At 50.0% G+C, this 24,468-nt stretch overlaps 1 protein-coding gene and 1 long non-coding RNA gene across 2 annotated transcripts in view; one reads left to right on the forward strand and one right to left on the reverse strand.

The window, feature by feature from the left end:
• LOC117089401 overlaps positions 1-7,376 on the forward strand; it is a 30,235-nt gene extending 22,859 nt beyond the window's left edge. The window contains exons 2-3 of the long non-coding RNA XR_004439581.1: positions 4,598-4,881; positions 7,194-7,376. This is a non-coding gene — a long non-coding RNA (uncharacterized LOC117089401). The remainder of the gene's footprint in view (positions 1-4,597; positions 4,882-7,193) is intronic.
• Positions 1-24,468, reverse strand: part of CUX2 (cut like homeobox 2) — a 137,917-nt gene that overhangs the window by 56,975 nt on the left and 56,474 nt on the right. The window contains exon 4 of the mRNA XM_033220603.1: positions 410-544. Within this exon, the coding sequence (XP_033076494.1) occupies positions 410-544 (135 nt within the window). The remainder of the gene's footprint in view (positions 1-409; positions 545-24,468) is intronic.

Raw genomic sequence — 24,468 nt, forward strand, 5'->3', positions numbered from 1 at the left:
CCTTGGCAGGCCCTGTGGGGGCTCATCCCAGGGCTTGGTGGGTGCTTTTGGTGCTGAATTCATCACAGGGGCAGAGGGTGCTTTGGGGCTGGCCATGGAGGGTGGGAACCTGAACGGGTCTCTTGACTTCTCTCTCCACCTGCCACACTATATGTCTTACTAATTTGTTTACTGACAGTCTCCCTTTCTAGAAGATCATCACCACAAGGGCAGGATTTTTCCCTTTTACTCCCAACTGCGTTTCCAGTGCCAGGCTCAATATATACCCAGGAATTAGATGGTTACCAAAGGCCTTCACTTGCCCAGTTCCCTGCCCCAGCCACCCCACAACAAGGCTGGCTGAGTTTGGCTCTGAAGATCTGCAGCCTGGTTGTTTATTGTAGATGCGCTGAGAAGGCCTTATCAGTACCTTTGGGGCTGAGGAGCTCGGGGTTCCTCTTCCACGAAGTGTGGAGGTCTCGCCGGGGCTGCCCGCTGGGGTCAAAGCTGGGGGGCTGCAGTCTGTCGTCTAGGCCACGTGCCGCCTCAAACACAGGCACGGGGTCTGTGCAGGGAGAGAAAGACAGGGATGATGAGGGCCTGATGGATGGGGACACCTGGACTGTGGCTGCAGGGCCTGGCAGGCCCCACAGGAGCCAGTGGAGTCACCCTGCTAGCTTACAGGAAATAGCATGGACTTTCTGCTCTATGAGGGAGCAGGCTCGTCCAGGCACTTGTTCAGGGCAGCATCTGCTCTCTCCAGGGTGTGGGTGTCCTGTCCATATGGGAATAATACTAACAATAATAATAGTCGGCCAGGCCGGGTGTGGTGGCTCATGCCTGTAATCCCAGCACTTAGGGAGGCTAAGGTGGGAGGATCATTTGAGGTCAGGAGTTTGAGACCAGCCTGACCAACATGGTGAAAACCCGTCTCTGCTAAAATACAAAAAAATTAGCCAGGCGTGGTGGCTCATGCTTGTAGTCCCAGCTACTCCGGAGGCTGAAGCAGGAGAATCGCTTGAACCCGGGAGGTGGAGATTGCAGTGAGCTGAGATCACGCCACTGCCCTCCAGCCTGGGTGATAGAGCAAGACTCCGTCTCAAAAAAAAAAAAAAAAAAATGTTGGCCGAGTGCAGTGGCTAATGCCTGTAATCCCAGCAATTTGGGAGGCCGAGGTGGGAGGCTCACTTGAACCCAGCAGTTCAAGACCAGCCTGGGCAGCATGGCAAAATCTAATCTCTGCAAAAAAATTTAAAAAATAGTCTGGGCAGCCAGGCGCAGTGGCTCAAGCCTGTAATCCTAGCACTTTGGGAGGCCGAGACGGGTGGATCACGTGGTCAGGAGATCGAGACCATCCTGGCCAACACGGTAAAACCCTGTCTCTACTTTTTTTTATTTTTATTTATTTATTTATTTTTTTGAGACGGAGTCTCACTCTGTCCACCAGGCTGGAGTGCAGTGGCGCGATCTCGGCTCACTGCAAGCTCTGCCTCCTGGGTTCACGCCATTCTCCTGCCTCAGCCTTCCTAGTAGCTGGGACTACAGGCGCCCGCCACCGCGCCCGGCTAATTTTTTTTTTGTATTTTTAGTAGAGACGGGGTTTCACCGTGGACTCGATCTCCTGACCTTGTGATCCGCCCGCCTCGGCCTCCCAAAGTGCTGGGATTACAGGCGTGAGCCACCGCGCCCGGCCTAAACCCTGTGTCTACTAAAAAATACAAAAAACTAGCCGGGCGAGGTGGCGGGCGCCTGTAGTCCCAGCTACTCGGGAGGCTGAGGCAGGAGAATGGCATAAACCCAGGAGGCGGAGCTTGCAGTGAGCCGAGATCCGGCCACTGCACTCCAGCCTGGGCGACACAGCAAGACTCCGTCTCAAAAAAAAAAAAAAAGAAAAAAAAAAAGTCTGGGCTCAGTGGCTCACGCCTGTAATCCCAGCACTTTGGGAGGCCGTGGTGGGTAGATCACCTGAGGTCAGGAGTTCGAGACCAACCTGACCAATATGGTGAAACTCCGTTGCTACTAAAAATACAAAAATTAGCTGGGTATGGTGGTGGGCACCTGTAATCCCAGCTACTCAGGAGTCTGAAGCAGGAGAATCACTTGAACCCGGGAGGCAGAGGTTGCAGTGAGCCAGATGGCGCCACTGCACTCCAGCCTGGGGGACAGAGTAAGGCTCCATCTCAAAAAAAAAAAAAAAAAAAAAAAATTAGCTGGGCATGGTGGCACATGTTTGTAGTCCCAGTTACCCAGGAGGCTGAGGTGGGAGGATCACTTGAGCCTGGGAGGTTGAGGCTGCAGAGAGTAGAGATTGCATCACTATACCCCAGCCTCAGCAACAGAGTGAGATTCTGTTCAAGTGATCCTGCCTCAGCCTCCCGAGTAGCTGGGATCAAGGGTGTGCACCACCATGCCCAGCTAATTTTTGTATTTTTTTGTAGACACAGGTCTCACCATGTTGCCCTGGCTTCATTGAATTTTCTTGATTTTATGATGCCATCTGTGGCACTTTGAAACTGTGCCTTGCAGACCTCCAACTACAGCGAGGGGCACTGAGCAAGGATCTGGCTGCTGCTCTGAGATCCGTCGCTCTGAGGCCAACCTTCCCATGGCCTCCACCTACATGCCTGTGTGCAGTGGGGATACCGAGACGGGACTGCTCTGAGGGCTGACTTTGGAGTGATGACTCCCCTATGGCCTCATCCAGCACTTCTGTAGGCTGTGTGGGGGTCTAGATGCTCCCAGGCGGCTGCCCCACCTCTTCACGAGCTCTCCCAGCCTCCCCACTCCCTGTATTCCTATTTTGCACCAACATCCTCGCCCATGTAATTCTTGGTGTGCTTCTCAGTGGACCTGGTGACACCATCATTTGTGACACACGTTGTTGGTTAACGGCTTTTTTGGGGGGCAAAACACACATCTAGATGTAAGATGTCCACCAATTCCCCAATCACTCAAAGGTGAGGAACGCGCAGGTCCTTCTGCCTGGAATTCAGTTCCCTCTCCCAGCCCTTCACGCTGCAAGTACATCTGCTTCCTTATACTCTGGAGTCCTGCCTCACTTCTTCCAGGACACTTTCCCCAAGTCCCCATCTAGGGCAGGGACTAAGAAACGTGGATCATCTCAGAGGTGTGTTGGCACCTTCCAGGCTACAAAGCCCATGCACGGGACTGGCTTCCCAGCATCCTCACGGCATCCCCTGGAGGCTGGCTTGGATCCAGTGCATTTTAACAGATGAGGAAACTGAGGCTCAGAGAAACCAGGTGACTTGCTGAAGGGTAGATGTGAGACTCGAACCTGGGTCTCTTGCTTTGATACCACAAAGGCCTCCTGTCCTAGTGCCTGCTCTTGCCAGCCCTAGCAGGTGCAGATGATGTCCACGGCACCCAGGAAAGCCAGGGTCCTGGACATAGACCAAGGGGCCTAGTCTGGTTCAGTTCTTTCTAATGCATGGAAGCCCTGACTCTTCCTGGTCCCTCCCCCAGAATTTTCTTTTTTCCTTTTTTCTTTTTTGGAGACAGAGTCTGGCTCTGTTTGCCCAGGCTGGAGTGCAGCGGCGTGATCTCAGCTCACTGCAATCTCTGCCTCCCGTGTTCAAGCTATTCTCCTGACTCAGCCTCCCGAGGAACTGGGATTCCAGGTGTATGCCACCACACCTGGGTAATTTTTGTATTTATTTATTTTTTTTGAGATGGAGTCTCACACTGTTGCCCAGGCTGGAGTGCAGTGGCACGATTTTGGCTCACTGCAACCTCTGCCTCCTGGGTTCAAGTGACTCTCCTGCTTCAGCCTCCTGAGTAGCTGGGATTACAGATGTGTGCCATCACACCCAGCTAATTTTTGTATTTTTGGTAGAGATGGGGTTTCACCATGTTGGCCAGGCTGGTCTTGAACTCCTGACCTCAGGAGTTCACCCACCTTGGCCTCCGAAAGTGCCGGGATTACAGGCATGAGCTACTGTGCCCAGCCAAATTTTTGTATTTTTAATAGAGTTGGGGTTTCACCATGTTGGTCAGGCTGGTCTCGAACTCAGGTGATCTGCCTGCTTTGGCCTCCCAAAGTGCTGGGATTACAAGTGTGAGTTATCATGCCTGGCCCCTCCCCCAGATTTTTCTGCCAACATCTGTTTGGCCCTTGCTCTCTGCTGGGAAGCAGAGGGATTAAGAGCATGGACCTCAAGGTTAGATATCCCTGGAGTCTGCTAATCTATACTTGCTTCTTGGGATTGCTGTGTGACTTTGGCAAGTGACTGTATCTCTCTGTGCCTCACTATAAATGTAGCAACCTCATGGGGCTATAGTAAGGATCCATGTAAAATGCTCCATATGGCACCAGACACTTGGTCAGCTCAGAGTAAACAGAAGCCCTCACTTCTTTCTGAGCACCAGTCACATTGGCTTCTTCTTACTTCCCACCTCAGACCCTTTGCACGGGATCCTTACCAGGAACCTCCCCTGAGCAACCCCTTTTAGCTAGTTAACACTTACTTGCCTTCCATAGTGCAACTCAAATGCCACTTCTTCCAGGAAGCCCTCCTCCACTAACCTGTACTCTGATATGAGCTGCCTGCACCTTTCCTTCACGACACCCACTGCAGTTCTAATGCACGTTTATTTGCAGGTTCACCTAATTAACACCCACTGGACTGCAAACTCCACAAGAGAAGGCCAGACTGCATCTGTTTTTGCACCCTCTCCCACCCCCACCCTGCTGGAATTCTTGTACCTACCATGAAGTGTGACCCACAGTCCAACCCAATAAATATCTGCTGATGGAAGAAACGGGGCAGTGCCTGTACATGGGGCCTTCAGGTCTGGCTGGAACAAGGAGGCTTCCCTGTTTTACTCTGCTGTGGCCAGTTTGTTTAGGTGGCCGGGGCTCGGACAATAGGCATCCATGCCGAGGTAAGCAGGTGCGCAGGAAGGCAGTGGTGGCTTTCGTCTGCCGGCAGCCCCCAAGCCCCGTCATTAGGCAGGGCCTGCGCAGCAGGGTATGCCATTATGTCTCCCCGGGCTGATGTAATTATACATTGACATAATTAACCCAGCAAGCGCATTAGGCAGGCCAGCTAAAAATTCATCTATAATTATTTGTTGTGTGCATGCTAATGAGTCCATCTGCACTGCCTTTGTACAACACGAACAAATTAATTTACAAGTCTGGATTTTTTAATAAGTTCAAGGAAACGCTTCCTATTGTGTCCTGGTTTTTGAGAAAAGAGGAAAAAAGGCGACGAGCACTCGCCGGGGTCAGGGTAGTTAGACAAACACAAGATGGTGTGGTGCCAAGCGGACCACGCAGGGCCACAGAGGGCTTGCTCCGCTTCCAAGGAGGGGGAGGATCCGGCTCGTGGCCCAGGGGCTCTGCTGGCCATGAGACCATCGAAGCAAACGACTATACTCGGTGAAAAAGGATGTCTGTCACTCACCCTGTTCTCAGGGATTAGGTATCGATGTTTCATTCTACTCTGAGGCCCTGTGGGTCATTCCTTGCTGGCTGTGTGCTCTGTCTTGGGGAGGCTGGCCTTAGGTGGCTCCCCAGAGAGGCTGGTGGGAACAGGGTCTGGCTGGACCTTTGTCAGGTCCATAGATTTCAAAGCTCTGTCTTTTTGCCTTCCTTTGCAGGTACAGTGTAAAACAGTCATTAAGTTCACAGAGTCCAAAGTCCAGCTCAGGGTCCAGATCCCATGGGGCCTGGAGCCTCTGTTTCTCTACTTATAAACTGGAAACTTCCTAATTCCCAGGAATTATTATTACTGTTATTACTTAGAGACAAGGTCTTGCTGTGTTGCCCAGGCTGGAGTGCCGTGGCTCGATCTAGGCTCACTGCAACCTCTGCCTCCTGGGTTCAAGCGATTCTCCTGCCTTAGCCTTCCGAGTAGCTGGGACTATAGCTACCACCATGCCAGGCTAATTTTTGTATTTTCAGTAGAGATGGGGTTTCACCATGTTGGCTAGGCTGGTCTCAAACTCCCAATCTCAGGTGATCCGCCCACCTCAACCTCCCAATGTGCTAGAATTACAGGCATGAGCCACTGCGCCCAACCACTAATTTTTTAATTTTTGTAGAGATGGGGTCTTGCTATGTTGCCCAGACTGGTCTCAAATCCCTTCCTAAAGTGATCCTCCTGCCTTGGCTTCCCAAAGTGCCAGGATTACAGGTGTGAGCCACCACACCTGGTCTTCCCAGGAATTCTTATTGGGAAGATTTTGAAAAGATATTGAGAGAGGCAGTAGTGATTTAAGGATCGGGTGTCAGCTCCTACTGCAATTGGCCAAGCTAACCTCTTGGAGCCTCTGTTTCCTCATTTGTAAATTGGGGGTGCATGTCTAGGGTGGTTAAGGACTGGGGGAGAGAAGGTGTGCAGAGAATTGCAGACCCAGGCACAGGGTGGCGCTTGCTAAGTGTTATCTGCTTTCATCACCCCTAGACATGGCAGCACACCAGGCGCTGGCATTCTGGGCACTGGCTGTCTGGGCAGAGATGCTCTGTGGAACTCGGGACAGGGTATGGCTTCACCTGTTTGCATCAGTCCCCCAGAGACCCAGAATCTAATAGTCCTGCTTTGAGCTAACTCTACTCTGGGACCCAAATATTTAAACTTAGAAAGTCACACTGGGGAGGGATCTATCAGATCAATCTGTCCAACATCCCTTCCACCCCAGGACACAGTGGGGTCTGATGGTATCCCTGAAATCTGCTGGAGAGTTGGTGGCAGAGGCTGAGATGGGTCCTTAGACCTTTTCCTCTCACACTGTGCTGTCCCGGATTCCCCAACTTGAGGGAGAAGGTGGCGGTAATATCCGATGCCTTGGCCAAAGTCAGGCTGCAACGGAGTCCTAACGGCCAAAGCCCTTTCCATGGATTAGAATTAATTCAGTCTTCACCACAACACAGAGGCAGGCACTGCTGGATCCCAATTTCCCACATGGAAAAACGGAGGCACTGGGGTGTAGTCATTTCCCCAGGGTGAGGCAGGGAGGGTTGAGCTGCTGTCCAGGGACACTGGCCCCGGTTGGCAGAACAGGGTGCTCAAGAGACCTTGCTGGCTCTAAGCAGGGGCACATCAGAGTCCCCTGGGGAATCTGTCAAACATCTCAGGGACTCAGTCCTAAAGATTCTCATGTGTGTCAGTCTTAGTCCTTTTAGGGAGCAGGTGGGGTCGTTCATGACTGCTAGACCTTCTAACTAATGGGTGACTTCCATTCTCTCTCAGATACAATGGAGCTGTCAATTAAGATGCCCCGCCTTCCCCTGGCAGAGGGTCAGATGCTCTGCCCTGGGAATTTGAATGGATCCCTCAGCCGGCCCAGCTACCCACTGCTCTGGTCCCATCTGACCCAGGTGGTCTCACCATTCTCCCCCACCTTCTGCCTTCTAATAAATTCCTTTCGTGCCTAATAGTTTTCCAGAGCTGGCTTCTGCTGCATGGCACAAAAGAACCCTGATGGATACATGTGATAAATGATTTTGGGCCAAAGGAGACCTAAGAAATCACTGGTTTAATAGAATCATTTCAAGGCTGGGTAAAAATTGGGCCTAATAATAAAGAGACTGAGGACTGAATGCTCAGGAGGGTGCAGGGTCAGGTGTACCCTGGGCTTTCCCAGACGACATCACAGGTTTGCGGGAGAAAGGAAACCCTGTGGCTTAGACAGGGCTGGTGCAGGGCAGCCTGGCCAGGAAGCAACCAGGAGGGATGGACTACTGCAGTGCGCCTCCAGGAAGGAAAGAGGAGGAAATAGGCTCTGAGGGTCTGTCTTGTTCGCTGACACACAGTAGGTGCCTCATAAACATCTGCTCACTAACTGAGGCAATGAGAGGTTGGTGAAGAGACCAGAGGCCCTTCCGAGCTGCACGAGCAGAAAGCGTCGCTTGAGCAGAGGTTTGATTAGAGCGAGAGCAAGAAGTGAGAGGTGAGCTCAAAGCGCGGCTCTGCAGGCAGAGCCATCTGGGTTAGAATCCCATCTCTGCCACTTACTCATTGTGTGGTCTTAAGTAAAGCATTTCAGCCCTTTAAGCTTCAGTTTTCCCTTCTATAAAATGGTGACACTAACCGCATAACTAACTTACTATGAAGATGTGAAACCTAAGTTTTCTAAAGCAGTTAACACAGTGCCTGGTACACCGAAGTGCTCAGTAAAGAACAATGGGCTGATTCCCACAGAGGCCAGAGGGGACCACTGCTCGTGTCCCAGCTTTGCTCTGCTACTGCCTGGCCTTGTCTCCTGGGCCGGGCTGCTTTGAGACAGGCCATGAGGGCCCTGGCTTCTTACTATTAGACCAGAAGCACAAGTCGGACGGCTGCCCTCGGTTCTGTTGCTGGCTTGCTGTGTGACCTTGGACAATGCACTCAATTCTCTGGTTCCCCTGTCCAAATGCCCATTACAATATATCTCAGGCATGCACTCAACTTTAGGTGTCATCAGACAGAGGCAGGAGCCCATGGAGGCGAGTACTTTGGCCCTGGGTCTATCCCTTACAGCCAGGATGGTCAGGGAGGGTGATTATGAGACACCTTCACGGCTGAACTTGATGCAAGAGATATGCAAGGGATTTATTAGGGGAAGGCCCACAAAAGAAAGAGGGGAAGGAAGGGGAAGAGGCAGGATGCTAGTCTGATGCCTGAGAAAGGAGGGAAGGAGGAGGGAGGATTGGACAGGATGAACCTTGGACTGCAGCATGGCTCTGAGAAAGTCTGGGCCAGGCTGGTGGGGAGTTTCAGAGCAAGGTGTACTGGTCAGCTCCAGCTGCTATTAAAAACATACCACAGGCCACGTGCCGTGGCTCACACCTGTAATCCCAGCACTTTAGGAGGCCGAGGTGGGCAGACTGCCTGAGGTCAGGAGTTTGAGACCAGCCTGACCAACATGGTGAAACCCCTCTGTACTAAAAATACAGAAATTGGGGAACACTGTGACTTCCCCAAATCCCCAAAGACATGCTTAGAGAAAGGGAAAGGAGGCCAGGCTGGGCGACTGGAGGTCAGACCCTGGCTGTAACACCACCAGGGAAAGTCACTTAGGGTCCCCGAGCCTCAGTTTCCCCATTAGTAAAAGGGAGATAACAAAAGGACCTACTGCATGGGGTTATGCAGGGGTTATCTGAGCACGCCCAGCTCCTGCTTCAGTGCCCGGCATCTGCGGACTCCAAATGAGTGCTGCTCTTATTATTATGACTCGTGGCAGCTGTGGAAGGTGCCACTCAGCGCTCCCTTCAAGAGAGAACCTCCCTCGAGGTGTTGGTGACACCTTCCAGGTGTGGCATCTTCCAATGGCTGAGCATGGCGGGGGTAGTCCTGCCTAATGTTGGAACAGGCAATTGTACCACGGTCTGAACTGTGACCCTGCCCACCGCAGACCCGCATCCTGAAGGCCTAACCTGGCCCCCATGTGACTACATTTGGAGATTGTCTTAAAAAAAAAACAAAAAACAAAAAACTAAGTCTCACTCCATCACCCGGCTTGAGTGCAGTGGCACGATCTTGGCTCACTGCAACCTCTGCCTCCCGGGTTCAAGTGATACTCCTGCCTCAGTCTCCAGAATAGCTGAGATTACAGGCATGCGCCACCACACCTGGCTAATTTTTTTGTATTTTTAGTAGAGACAGGGTTTCACCACGTTGGCCAGGCTGGTGTCTAACTCCTGACCTCAAGTGATCCGCCCGCCTCAGTCTTCCAGAGTGCTGGGATTACAGACGTGAGCCACCGCACCCGGCCTATGGTATCCTCTAGATTGTCAGAAGCATCCCTGACTTTCTGAACAGCCTTTGGTGGGGGGAAGTGGGGACACTAATTTAAATGACCCATTGACCATCCCCTTTTCTGTGCATCAATAGAGGAAAGGCTGTGTGAGGACACAGTAAGAAGGCAGCTGTCTGCAAGCCAGGAAGGGAGGTTCTACTGGAAACTAACCCTGAAGGCACCTTGATCTTGAACTTCCAGCCTTCTGAACTGTGGAAAAGTAAGAAAATTTCTTGCTCCTGTTCTGTGTGTGTTTTGTTTTTTTAGATGGAATTTCACACTTGTTGCCCAGGCTGGAGTGTAATGGTGTGATCTCAACTCACTGCAACCTACACCTCTTGGGCTCAAGTGATTCTCTTGCTCCAGCCTCCTGAGTAGCTGAGACTACAGGTTCAGGCCACCACACCTGGCTAATTTTGTATTTTTAGTAGAGACGGGGTTTCACCATGTTGGTTGGGCTGGTCTCAAACTCCTGACCTCAGGCAATCTGCCTGCCTTGGCTTCCCAAAGTTCTGGGATTACAGGCGTAAGCCAAAGTGCACTGCCTGTGATTTTTTTTTTTTTTTTTTGGAGATGGAGTCTCGCTCTGTCGCCCAGGCTGGAGTGCGGTGGTGCGATCTTGGTTCACTGCAAGCTCCGCCTCCCAGGTTCACGCCATTCTCCTGCCTTAGCCTCCTGAGTAGCTGGGACTACAGGCACCCGCCACCTCACCCAGCTAAGTTTTTGTATTTTTAGTAAAGATGGGGTTTCACTGTGTTAGCCAGGATGGTCTTGATCTCCTGACCTCGTGATCCACCCGCCTTGGCTTCCCAAAGTGCTAGGATTACAGACATGAGCCACTGCCTGTGGTATGTTTTTAATGGTAGCTGGAGCTGACCAGTACACCTTGCTCTGAAACTCCCCACCAGCCTGGCCAAGATTTTCTCAGAGCCATGCTGCAGTCCGAGGCTCACCCTGTCTAAACCTCCCTCTTCCTTTCCTCCTTTCTCAGGCATCAGACCAGCATCCCACCTCCTCCCTCTCCCTCTCCTCTTTCCTTCATGGGCCTTCCCCTAATAAATCCCTTGAATATCTAAAGCTGTCTTGGCATCTGCCTCCCAGAGGACCCAAATCACTTGCTTCTCAGAGCCTCAGTTTCCCCATCTGTAAAACCAGAACAAACACAGACCCTCCCCCTAGGAGTCTGTGGATATGAAATCCGTGACTGGTGCTGGTGCATTCTGCAGTGATGAGTCTGAAGCTGGCAGAGCTCCTCAGGGCACCTGAGTCCTTGTGCCTGCTTTACTCAGGCCGAGTTTATTGAACGACTGTGGGAGGCATGATGGTGAGCGAGACAGATGAGACCTCTGTCTTTGTGCAGCTGACATCCCAGTGGGGAGACAGGTGCTGCACCTTTGCAAGGGTGCTCAGTGGTACCATAATGTTTCCATCAACACCGACCCTGGCGGGGGGATCTCAACTCACCTTGGGGAGGAGATGGGGAAAGACCTCAGTGACATGGAACTAGGGGTGCTGCTGTGGAGCAGGGAAGATCTGTGGGAGAGAGGTCTAGGTGGGAGGCACTGCTTGCGCAAAAGGCTGGTGGCTGGAAGGAATCTGTGCAAAGCTCAGTGGTATCTGAGGACATGACGCCAGGTCCCAGTGGCTACAGTGGAGTTGGGGGAGATGAGGGGGACAGGTGGGCAGGCAGATCCCAAAGTCTCTCTGTTGATAATGTAGATGAGGGTGGGATTTATCCTAAGGGCCGTGGGAGGACACATTCTAATTTGCCTTTTTCAAAGGCTCATCTGGCTGCTCTGTGAAAAGTAGGGTGCAGAGGGCGCCAGACAGGCAGCTACTGCAATGGTCCTGGCAGCCATGATGATGGCTCTGGTCACAGTGGTGGCAGAAGTGGGAGCAGTGCTCAGATTCACGAGTTACACAGGAAATGTTGGTGGGACCTGGTGCACTGAGCTGAACAGCGCTTCCCCAAGTTCATGTGAATTTGGAACACCAGAATGTAACCCTATTTAGAAATAGGGTCTTTGCAGATGTCATCAAGTCAAGATGAGATCATATTGGAGTAGGTTGGGTCCTAATGCAATGATTGGAGTCCTTAGGAGAAGAAGAGAGGATGCACAGAGCCACACAGGGAAGGAGGCCACGTGAAGATGGATGCCGAGGTGGAAATGACACATCTAGAAGCCGAGGAGTGCCAAAGATTGCGGGCAGCCCCAGAAGCTGGGAGAGAGGCGTGTGACACCACCACAGAGTCTCCAGAAGGAATTAACTCTGCCGACACCTTGATGTGGGGCTTCTGGATTCTGCAGCTGAAAGAAAACATTTGTTGCTTTAAACCGCCCAGTTTGTGGTAACAGGGCACAGCAGCCAGAGGAATCTGTTCCACTGTGTTTTGGAGACTGGAGGTCCGAAATCCAGGTGTCAGTAGGGCCATGCTCCCTAAGGCTCTAGGGGAGACCTGGGCCTTTCCCCCAGCTTCTGGTGTCACTGGCAGTCTGGCTTTCCCTGACTTGCAGCTGCACGACTTCGATCTCTGCCCTCGTCACATGACCTTCTGTCTCTCTCTCCCCGATTCTTATTCATTTATTTATTTGAGACAGAGTTTCGCTCTGTCACCCAGGCTAGAGTGTAGTGGCGGGATCTTGGCTCACTGCAACCTCCGTCTCCCGGGTTTAAGCAATTCTCCTGCCTCAGGTTCCCAAGTAGCTGAGATTACAGGCATAAGCCACGATGCCCAGCTAGTTTTTGTATTTTATTTTTAGTAGAAATGAGGTTTCACCATGTTGGTCAGGCTGGTGTTAAACTGCTGACCTCAAGTGATCCATCCACCTCAGCTTCTCAAAGTGCTGGGATTACAGGCATGAGCCACCGTGCCCGGTCCTTGTTTGTTTGTTTATTTACTTTATTTTATTTATTTATCTTTGAGACGGAGTCTCACTCTTTCGCCAGGCTGGAGTGCAATGGTGTGATCTCGGCTCACTGCAACCTCCACTTCCTGGGTTCAAGCAATCCTCCTGCCTCAGCCTCCTGAGTAGCTGGGACTAAAGGCATGCACCACCACACCCAGCTAATTTTTGTATCTTTAGTAGAGACAGGGTGTCACCATGTTGGCCAGGATGGTCTTGATCTCTTGGCCTTGTGATCTGCTGCCCTCGGCCTTCCAAAGTGCTGGGATTACAGGTGTGAGCCACCGCGCCCAGCTCCTTGTTTATTTTTGAGATGGGGTCTTGCTCTGTTGCCCAAACGAGAGGATAGTGACATGATCACAGCTCACTGTGGTGCCAAACTCCTGGGTTCCAGCAATCCTTCCATCTTGGCCTCCCAAAGTGCTGGGATTATAGGTGTGAACCACCATGCCTGGCCTCTCCTCTTCTTATGAGGATGTCAATCATACTGGATTAGAGGTCACTCTGATGACCTCATCTTACCTTGATTATATCCTGCAAAGTCGCTTTTTCCAAATGAGGCCACATTTAGAGGTATTGGTGGTTAGGACTTCAACATATCTTTCTGGGGTACATAATTCAAACCATAACATTTGGCAATGGACTCGATACAAACTGTGAGATAGGCAGGACTGAGGAACTGCCAAGGCTTCAAGTATCACAGGAAGGAAGTCCTCACTCAAGTCTAACCTACTTCTCTTCTGCTGTATCCATTCAGTCTGCCGTTCAGGGAGACAAGCCCATGCCATAAGGGGACCTGGCAGGTCCTAGGCACTGGTCCTCCTGCCTCCTCATTCTCTCTGACTCCTGAGAAACTGGGCTGTGGGTTCAGTTGGCTGCTCTGGAAAGTACACAGCTGCAATGACCGTTTACTTCCCTGGGTATTTTCCACTCCTTGTTTCCTCCCCCAACGCACAGTGCTGTGTTGCCAGATTTTACGTTGTACAGGGAACTCATTTCTTCCCACCTTCCCTATCTGGCAGGAATCCGTGGAGCCCTGAGCTACCTTGCTGGGAGTTGGGGTAGGGAGGAAAAAATTACAAACATCCAGACAATTGCAGGATTCTGCCAACTTCTACGGAGTAGAATGCTCTGCCGCGCGGCTTGGCAAACCTGAGGGCCTCTCATTTACTTTGTCCAATGGTATTATTCAATGCATCAGCTAAATGTCATTGGTTCCTCTTACAAACACAAATTGAAAGAGAGAGAAATGACAAAAAATCTTTAAAATGTTTGGAAAACATTTCTCAGAGAACCTGACAGCCATGGAACACCAAAGGAACCTGGTTTTTCATTCCCGAGTCTTCCCTTCCTCCCCTGGGTCTAGCTCTGGCTCTTCACATAGTAGGTGCTCAGTTAACGAGGGTTGTTTGAAAAGTGTGATAAATGATGAAATTATTAGAGCTCTGGGTGAGAGGGTAGGGCGCCACAGAGTTTTAGAGTTTTACATGGGGGCATCTCTGTGGCAGGCAGGAATAATGGCTCTTCAAAGACATCTTGACCCTCAGAACCTGTGAGTGTTTTTTGTTGTTCTTTTTAGAGACAGGGTCTTGCTCTGTCACCCAGGCCAGAGTGCAGTGGCACAATCACGGCTCACTGCAGCCTCGACCTCCTGGGCTCAAGTAACCAATCCTCCTGTCTCAGCCTCTGGAGTAGCTGGGGCCACAGGCACGTGCCACCATGCCCAGATAGTTTTTTAATTTTTATAGAGATGGGGTCTTACTATGTTGCCTAGGCTGGTCTCAAACTCCTGGGCTCAGGTGATCGTCCTGCCTCAGCCTCCAAAAGTGCTGGGATTATGGGTGTGAACCACCATGGCCTGCCTGTGAGTGTGTTTTGTTACATGGAACAGGGACTGAAGGTTGCAGATGGAAAGGGATTACAGTCAGAGATTGACTGAAGAGGCTGCCCAGCTGGCTTTGAAGATGGAAGAAGGGGCCACGAGCCAAGGAACATAGGCAGCCCCAGCCCCAGAAGGTGGAAAAGACAAGGAAATGACTTCTCCCCTGCAGCCTCCTTCCTCCAGAAACAACACGGCCCTGCGAATGCTTTGATTTTTGGCCAGTGAGACCCATCTTGGACTTCTGTTCTGCAGAACGGTGAGATCATAAATGTGTGTTGTTTTAAGCCTCTAAGCTCATGGTATTTGTTACAGCCGTGACGGGTGACTAAGAGTCCCCAATGCAGTCGTCATTTATCCACCAGTCCACTACGTGTTGACAGCATTTCTTCAGTTGCCAAATATTTCCCGAGTGCCTGCTATGTGTCAGGGAAGGCTCTGGGTCGGGGAGGTCCAGCTGGAAATAAGAGAAAATTCCTGCCCTCCTGGGGCTGATATTCTAGAGGGAATGATGGACAAAGGATGGGTGAGGCAACTGGAGTGAGACGGGCTCAGAAGCAAAATGAAGCAGGGCTGGGGGAGAGGGTGGGCTGGGTGGTGCTAACTGGGCAGCCTGGTCAGGGGAGTGGTGTCTCCTCGGAGCCCTAATGAGGCAGCTAGCAGGGGGGTCGCGGGGGAGTATTCTAGACACAGGAAATACCAGGAGAAACAGCTTGCATCAGATAAAGAAACGGCAGCTGACCATCCTACCAACCTCCCCTGGGGTTACCGTCCCAGAAATACAACTTTGCTCCATGTTCATAACAACCAACCCATTTCACAGATGGGGACTGGCCCAGGGGATGCCCAGTGCCAATTTCCCCTCCCCTCCCTGCGCAGGCTGGGAGGGCGGGGCGCTGTGGCCGAGGGTGGCAGCTGGGTTCAGAGTGGGCTGTGGCCCTCCGAACGTGAGTGTTTGAGCTTCATCTCTCAAACTCCAGCAACCATCCATCCTGGGGCAGATGGGGCCCCCACATCCACAAGGTTGGGTAGGGCAGGGGACAGATGAGACCTCCACCCAATTTCTTCAGCCAAGAGCTCAGAGGAAGTGGAATTTCTTGACCTCACCTCCAACCAGCATGTTGCATATTTCTATATCTCACTTAAATTATGGAAACAACTGGCCGGGCGCGGTGGCTCACGCCTGTAATCCCAGCACTTTGGGAGGCCGAGACGTGCAGATCATGAGGTCTAGGAGTTTGAGACCAGCCTAGCCAATATGGTGACACCCCGTCTCTACTAAAAATACAAAAATTAGCTGGGCATGGTGGCTTGCGCCTGTAGTCCCAGCTACTCGGGAGGCTGAGGCAGAAGAAATGCTCGAACCCAGGAGGCGGAGGTTGCAGTGAGCTGAGATGGTGCCACTGCACTCCAGCCTGGGCTGCAGAGCGAGACACTGTCTCAGAAAAAAAAAAAAAAAAAAAAAAGGCCGGGCGCGGTGGCTCAAGCCTGTAATCCCAGCACTTTCGGAGGCCGAGACGGGTGGATCACGAGGTCAGGAGATCCAGACCATCCTGGCTAACACGGTGAAACCCCGTCTCTACTAAAAACCACAAAAAACTAGCCGGGCGAGGTGGCGGGCGCCTGTAGTCCCAGCTACTCGGGAGGCTGAGGCAGGAGAATGGCGTGAGCCCGGGAGGCGGAGCTTGCAGTGAGCTGAGATCCGGCCACCGCACTCCAGCCTGGGCGACAGAGCGAGACTCCGTCTCAAAAAGAAAAAAAAAAAAAAGGAAACAACTACGTGAACTATCACTCTCACCCTCCTTTTCCAGATGAGAACCCTGAGGCCCAGCCAACCGAACCCACTTGCTTAAGGTCACCAGGCAAGAAAAAGTCAGAGATGGATTTGAACCCAGGCCTTTCCACCAAGCCAATGCGACCCAAATGCCAGACACTGGTGTACTCCCTTTATAATTTCTGCCATGTCCATTTGCCCCCGAAAGATGACTAACTTGACATCTGCCCTATGTGACTCACTTTTTATTTATTTTTATTTTGAGACAGGGTTTCACACTGTCATCCAGGCTGGAGTGCAGTGGTGTGATCCTGGCGGCTCACTGCAGCCTCAACTCCTTGGGCCCATGTGATCCTCCCACCTCAGCCTCCCCAGTAGCTGTGGACTATAGGCACATGTCACCATGCCCAGCTAGTTTTAAAATTTTTTGTAGAGACAGAGTCTTGTTATGTTGCCTAGGCTGGTCTCGATCTCCTGGACTCAAGCGATCCTCCCACCTCAGCCTCCCAAAGTGCTTTGATTATAGGCATGAGCTACTGTGCCTGGCTGACTCACTTTTTAAAAATACATATATTTTAAAGGAATGTTTTGTCTCACTTTCATAAATAGAAAACCGGGATCTTGTATCATAAGTAGAAGGTGCTTCAACCATAAAAATAAAGGCAAGGAAAAAAAAACAACAGAAAATGGATGTTACTGAATCTGAATTTTCATTAGACCCTGTGGCCTGCCCAAGACCTTGAGCCTGGGTCGCCTCTCCTGAGGTTCAAAGGGGAGAGCTGCAGGTGGCGTGGAGGTGTTGAAGATGCTCCAGCACCTGGCTGAGACTTTACTCAGAAGGGAGCAGAAAGATGGCACCCGCATGGCCTGCAATGTGTTCAAAGTTTCAGTCTTGGGTCCGGGCACACCCAGGCTGTCTCTATCATGTGGACTCTGCACCTGGGGAAATACTAGGTGCCGCCAAGCCCCCGACCTCTAAAATCATGCCCCCACTCCAGCGTCTGGCAAGCCTGCTATCCCAGTGTCAGGAGAAGTGACAGGGTATCCGTGCAACTCCTCGCCTAGAGCCAGCGACGCAGGTTTCTGTTAGGCTCAGCACTTCTCCCGGAAACCTTCCAGCCGACACATGCGGCTGCCCGGAGCTGCCAGCACCACGCAGGGGTGTGAGAGGGACTTTATTTCCCCACTCACTCCCGCAACATGCAGATGGTCAACAGACAGACCAGGGCGGTGGCCACGACGATCAAACAGCCTTAGAGCCAACCTGGATGTGCAAACCCCAAATCTAAAGTGTTTAAATACAACAGACCCTTCTGATGAGCTGATGACTGGCAGACTTGGATCCACTATGAGCCATCAGAGGTGGCCGGTCCTGATGGGCATGCAGGGATGGGGGACACTGTGGGGAAGTGTACCCCCCTTTGCCCGACACACACCAACCTGCTCTGGGGCACAAACTGCTTAGTAAAATGACTAATTCATTTGGTTACATGGGATCCAAACCCATAGAGAACACAGTCAAAGGACTGATACTATCTGAAGACTACACCACACTTTCTAAAGGCACTGGTGGGTACAACATAGCCTATTCCATCTTTCACCACTAGCTGATGCTGTTGGTGTTTTTTTTTTTTTTTTTTTTTTTTTAAATCATGGAGGGGGTTGGGGAATCTAGGAAAAGCTGTCTCTATCCTCCCACTATGTCCATCTGAAGGAAAGTGGCATTTGGAGCTTTTTTAGGAAACATGGAGCCGGAAAGGCTGTCCGAGAGGCTGTTTAGAAACACATTTATGCAGAAGTATGCGTGCACCCCTCCAAAATATCTTCTAGACAGAAGCCTTCTCCCATCTGGGCCTGGGCTCCGGGCGCCTGCGGGGGTGGGAGGCTCAGGCTATTGATGGTGGCAGCAAGACTAACTTTGATCCTTTAATCTAAACTTTTCAATAGCAGATGGGGTGCCAAGTCCTTATATGCAGCTGTGAGCCATGTGTCTACCCACTCCTTTCTTGGGGCAGTTGGTGGTGGGGCCGGTGGGGGCTTCCTCCTGGCTTGGGCAGGGACAGAGGGCTGGGAATGAGGGTCTTCTTTCTCAGCACTGTCTGCTGATGGTAATAATTAATACCACCACCACCAATAGCAACAGTCACTGTTTACTGAGCATTTACTATGTGCCAGACACCCAGCTAAGGATTTTACACTCCTCACCTTCCTCCCAGTGGCACTGGGAGGTAAGTTTGCTTTCCAAAGGAGGAAATAGCTGCTCAGAGAGGTTGGTTAAGCCAGTTACTCAAGGCCACCCAGCCAGGGAATAGCACAGCCAGGACTCAAACCCACAGGTCTTACAATACAAATAAAGTTCTTGGCCAGGAGTGGTAGCTCACGCCTGTAATCTCAGCACTTTGGGAGGCCGAGGCGGGTAGATCATCTGAGGTCAGCAGTTCAAGACCAGCCTGGCCCATAGTGAAATCCTGGCTCTACTAAAAACAAACAAACAAACAAACAAACCCCAACAAAGAAACCCCCCAAAACAACAACAACAACAACAACAAAATCAAGTTCTTATATACTGAGCTGTACAGAAAGTTCCAGGAGGGCAGGGGTAGTGTCTGTTTTGCTCAGCATCATGCCCCCATTGTTGACAGAGTGCCTGGCAAACAGTAGGCACTCAATATTTACTGAATAAATTGCATGGGGCAATGACTGCTGGGCACCATGTTTAGTGTTCTCTGTTGCTCACTGAACCCATCCAGTGGCCCCTATAATGAGGGGAGGTCATTATCCACATTTTACATTGGGGAAACTGAGGCTCGGAGAAGTGAAGTGTGATGTGGGAAGCAAAATGGCAGCACAGGATTGGCCTGGTTCTGCAGGGAGGTCCTTCAACCTGGAGTCTTGCTCCTTCTTCCTCCACCCACCAGGTTGGGAGTGTGTGACTGTCTCCCCTGAATGAAAGTTCCACTTGTTCTTCCTCGAGCAACACATCTGCATTTCAGCAATGGCCTCATCCTTCCAGTCTGGAACTTTTCAATCTACTGGCAGCAAAGACCCTTTCACTGTTTTTCACTCTTTTTAGAGCTCAAATCTCCAATGGTTTTGTTCAAGCTCCTTGAATTACTAAATTCATCCTGCAACTGGGGTAGTGGGTAGGAACTGGGTCGGGGGCAGGTCTAGATTCAGGCTCCATCACTTCTCTGCTGTGTGACCTTGGGCAAGTGGCTTGAATTCTCTGAGCCTGTACCTCTTCAGCTTCCCAGTGAGGAAGGATGATGGAGCCTACCTCCCAGGGTATATGTGCGTGGAATCAGTGAATTTGTATCTGTAAGGGCTGAACACACCGCCTGACACACAGAAAGTACCCCAGAAATGATCTCCACTTGGTGGCACTTCAACCTTTAAAACCAGGTCCAAAGGCCTCCCTCTCTGAGGCCTCCCCCAGCCATCCTTCCTTGAGGCCTGTTCTCTGTTGTGTATTCTGGTGGTCTGTCTTTGGGTCATGTTGTCCCTGCTGAACCCGAGAGTCCCCAAGGGCAGGCCTGGACTTGAGCTTGAGTTCCCACAGGGCTAGGCACATAGCAAGCACTCAGAGCATGAGCTAATGAAACGCCACAGCTCAAATGCCTGTCCACCCTTCTGAAAGGGACTGGCCTTTACTGAACACCTCTCAGGCAGCAGCACCCAGCTGGATGCTTTCATTCAGTCTACTTTTCAACCCTGAGCTGCTGGGAGGAGCAAAGTGTAGCGAGGGGGTCATGGGGAAAGGGCGCTCCTGGCAGAGGAAACGATGTGGGCAGAGGTGTGGCAGGAAATGGTGGGACACTGCCTTCTAAAGTTAACTGTCACCTGGGTGCGGTGGCTCACGTCTGCAAAACCACTTTGGGAGGTTGAGGCAGGTGGATCACCTGAGGTTGGGAATTAGAGACCAGCCTGACCAATATGGTGAAACCTTGTCTCTACTAAAAATACAAAATTAGCTGGGTGTAGTGGCATGTGCCTGTAATCCCAGCTACTCGGGAGGCTGAGGCACGAGAATTGCTTGAACCCTAGAGGCAGAGGTTGCAGTAAGCTGAGATTGTGCCACTGCACTCCAGCCTGGGTGACAGAGTGAGACTACATCTCAGAAATAATAATAATATAATAATAATAATAATATAATAATAATAATAATAATAATAATAATAAAGTTAACTGTCATCTTCAGGAAAATCTGCATTGTTAAGCTTTTCCTTTTTTAACGGGTGAAATACTGTTTTATGTTAACCTTCAATGTTCCACTGACCATTATGGGACTAACTGAGCAGAAGTGTGGGCATGGAGGAGGGAGAAGAGGAGGGAAGGAGGAAACGCTAGCACAGACAACAATTTCTAATCGTAAAAATCTCTATTTCCTGTAGTTGTGCAGGTGGCTGATCCACTAGATGGCACTGAAATGAGTTATTTGGGACAAAAACAAAGCTAGATGCTTCATCTCCCCTGCTACTTCTATCAGTATCTATTATATTTCAACTGGTTCAAATGTAAATGTTTAAAAATTAAGATCACAAAAGTACAAAAAAACCCCTCATACCCTTGAGGTGAGAAAGATTTTTAAAACAGGACCTTATATTCAGAAGCTACAAAGCAAAGGTTTACTAAGACTTCTTGTTTTCTGCAAGTATTTTTTTGAATGCCTGCTACATACAATAGACAAGAGACTATACACTAAGTTGAGAAACAAAAGGCAAACCAGGGGAGAAGATATGAAACATGTATACCTGGACAAAGGTTAATATCCCTCATATACAAAGAGTGTCTACAAATCAATAAGAAAATAATCTACTCTCTGGTAGAAAAAATCTACTATCTGGGCTAAGGAGATATAAATCAGAGATTTCTAAAAGTATAAATATGAATGTTTTATAACATATGCAAATATATTTAGTGAACTAGTAAATAAAGGACTGCAATATAAAATCAGCAAGAAAAACATTCTTATTCTGGTCACTGATTCTGGGGTTTTTGGTCAATACAAGGCTACAATTTATTTTTCCTTCCCAAGTTTTCTTCTTGGTACAGCACAGTACCAATAGGGCATGCATTCCCAAGCCCCCTAACTGTCCAGTATTGGAGAGGGGTTAGGTAAATTACAATACAGCTATACAAGAGATTGTTAGGTTTGTACAATGAATCAAAGTTACTTGGGATCTGTAATCACACAGGGAAATATGAGTGCTTCATGTCAGATAAAGGAAACAATGAAAAACGGTACATGTAGAATCAGCAACTGTTTTGAAAAAGTACACAGGGAAAAATCACGGAAAAGAAACACAACAAAATGCTTTTCTAGCTGGTCGTTTTCCCTCTTTCTGTTTTTCTCTCTATTTTCTGAAGTTGACAGCATGCATATGCTACTTTTATAATCGAGGAGACAAATTTAAAAACTCTAAACGTTGTAGAGCATTTTCCTATTCTAAAGGCTCAGGAACCCTGTTGCCTGCACCACTGTTTACCCAATGTCTCTGACAACAGACCGAACCTCGCAGAATCAATAGCAGACGCTTGTCACTCCTGTAACTCTTATACCCTGATGTCAATGGGCTGCTGATTACTCAACCCTGCGGAATGCTTTCATGTACAGCGTAGCGAATCCTCACATCCACCCCTGAGTAGGTTCTATTACTATCCGTCTTCTAAAGACACAGAAACCAGAGCTCAGAGAGGTTAAAGCCCTGGCCAAGGTCACACAGCACAAAACACCAAGCTGAGAGTTCCACCCAGGTGTGTCAGCCTCTATAGCCCGAGTGCTGAGCACCTGCCTGACCAGCCTCACCCCTCAAGAGAAGGAGCAGGGTGAGAAATGTCTGCCAGGAATTGCAAATCTGCATCAGATTTGTAAAAACCAAAGCACAGTAGAAAACAACATTTTGGGGCACTCACCTGTCTCTTATCTCCTCAGCAATGTTCATCTGCCTGCCCTCTCATTTCCTCGTTCCTTGTTTTTTTTTTTTTTTTTTTCCTTTTAACTAATCACTCAGTTAACAAGTTAGCCTTCTGAAGCTTGGGTCCGTACCTAGCGGCTCTACGAGTGTGATAAAGGAATCAGCCATCACCAATACAGAAGTCAGAGAGGTTTAAATCACATCATCACCCACAACAATGACATTAATTATGCTTTTAACACGTTTTACTGCTTTTTTTTTTCTCACTTCACGCCACATCTGTGTGAACAATATCCAAAAGATTTACGGTTTTCTTTCGTAATTACAGACATCCAGGCTGCACACTTATCAAAATACTTGCTGAGCCATCAGGCTCTGTCGTATTCTCTGCCAAAGATCTGTGTTGGCAGCAGTCACTCAAAACAAAAATGTTGAATCAGGACTTGTGTGGCTTCGGGTGGCGGGGAGGAGTATTTCGACAAATAATTTGCCTGTCAAGAAATATAAAAACAGGAGCGTGCGCGTCCCGGAGAATTTTCCAGGAGTGTTATTTTTACAGAGGGGGTTGGAGCTGGGGGGCCGGCAGTGAGCAGGGAAGCTGGAAGCGCCCAACACACATTTGACATTTGGTTCTTGTGTCTGAAGATAAAATTTAATGAGAACAAAAATATGTCTTCCTAATTCCCCTAAGAAATCATTAAAACATTTTGTTATTCTTAAATGTCTCAAAAATGAATTAGAGGCCCTAAAGGGGCTGTTCATATGGTACGTCTCCATCAGTTAAGGCTCCTCGTTCTCTAACTTGGTGACAGCTGGGGACAGCTCTCCCGCCCCTGCATTTCTGGGGAGGAGAGTTGGGAAACCAGACTCGTGGAGTCAGCACCGGGCTTGGAATGACCTCCCTGCCCCCAGGCTTTGGGGAGAGAGGAGAGAGGGCACATGGACCTTCCAGAAGGTTCCATAGCAATCTTGGGACCTTGAGTGGCCCCTGGCCTGTGACTGTTTTAATGGTCTTCTCTCCAGAAAGATGAGGGTCCCATAAGAACACCCCCCAAATGAGGGCTCGTTTCCAAGTGGGGGGCCGTAAGACCCTTCTGTTTCCCTTTGTCTTCCTGCCTGTCCGTACCCCCAAGCACTAGACATGCTTGTGGTGACTTGATTGTGATGACAGGCTATGTGACCGATGATTTGGTCACTTCTGCCACTCAAAGGTAAGCTTCTGAGGGCTGGTCCCATGTCTGTGTTTGTAAGCTCACAGCTGTGCCTAGTGACTCCACAGTGTCCAGCAAGTGCTGGGCACAGAGTAGGCACCCAATAAATGCTATCTGAGTAAACAAACACAAGATGAGCATGGAAGCGGGGGGCGGTCTCATTGATGACGTATCTCTTTGCTCCAGTAACCTTTCCTTCTGTTTTTGCTGCTGAGTCTTATTTCTAATATTCAACAATTATTAGCTGCCTACTGTGTACCAGGTTCTGAGTATACAAATTTAGTATGATTCAGTCTGCGGTCTGGTGCATTTCACATCTGCTAGGAAAGCTGGACACATACATGATAAGGAGAGTAGTTAACACTTAGTAAGCACTTGCTATGTACTGTGAACCTTGTTGCCTCCAAATAACAGCATGAGGCAGGTTCTAATATTATTCTCAATTTATAGAAGAGGAGACTGCAGCTCAGGAAGGTGAATGAATTCCTCTACAGTCACGCAGTGAGTAAGTGACACAAACAGGATTTGAATCTGGGTCTTTGAGCCTGAAAGCACACGAATATTTATCTCAGTGCTGCCCCCTCGTGTTACAATTGAGGTACTATGGGGCCCTGTGGGAGAGTGCTGCCTGGGGACCCAGGGAGGCATCTCTGGTCTGTACAGGGTCATCCTCCAGTGTCATTTATCGCTGACACGGTGGGACCCAAAGGATCAAAAAGGGTGGGAAATAAGAGGGTGTCTTTTTATAGATATCACTGATGAGAGTGGAGAAATTTTAAGCAAAAAGGTGGCAAGGAATGGTGCCACTGGGCCTCTTAGCCATGAGTATGGTATGGCCGGCAATGAGGGTGATAATGACCCCAGCTGCAGACACATGGGCTGTCTTGGCCTCGTGCCATAGTGCCATGTCCTTGCAGGGACCACAGCCTGCAGCTGTGCCATCAGCTCTTGCCATTCCTTCCACTCTCATCACTGGGAAAACCCATGTGGCCGGACTGTTCCTGTAAGCGCGGGATGGGGTGGAGCATGGGACCAGGCAGCAGGCGCATGTGTACTGGCTGAG

This window comes from Trachypithecus francoisi, unplaced genomic scaffold, assembly GCF_009764315.1.
Source record: "Trachypithecus francoisi isolate TF-2019V2 unplaced genomic scaffold, Tfra_2.0 Lachesis_group11, whole genome shotgun sequence".
NCBI lineage: Eukaryota > Metazoa > Chordata > Mammalia > Primates > Cercopithecidae > Trachypithecus > Trachypithecus francoisi.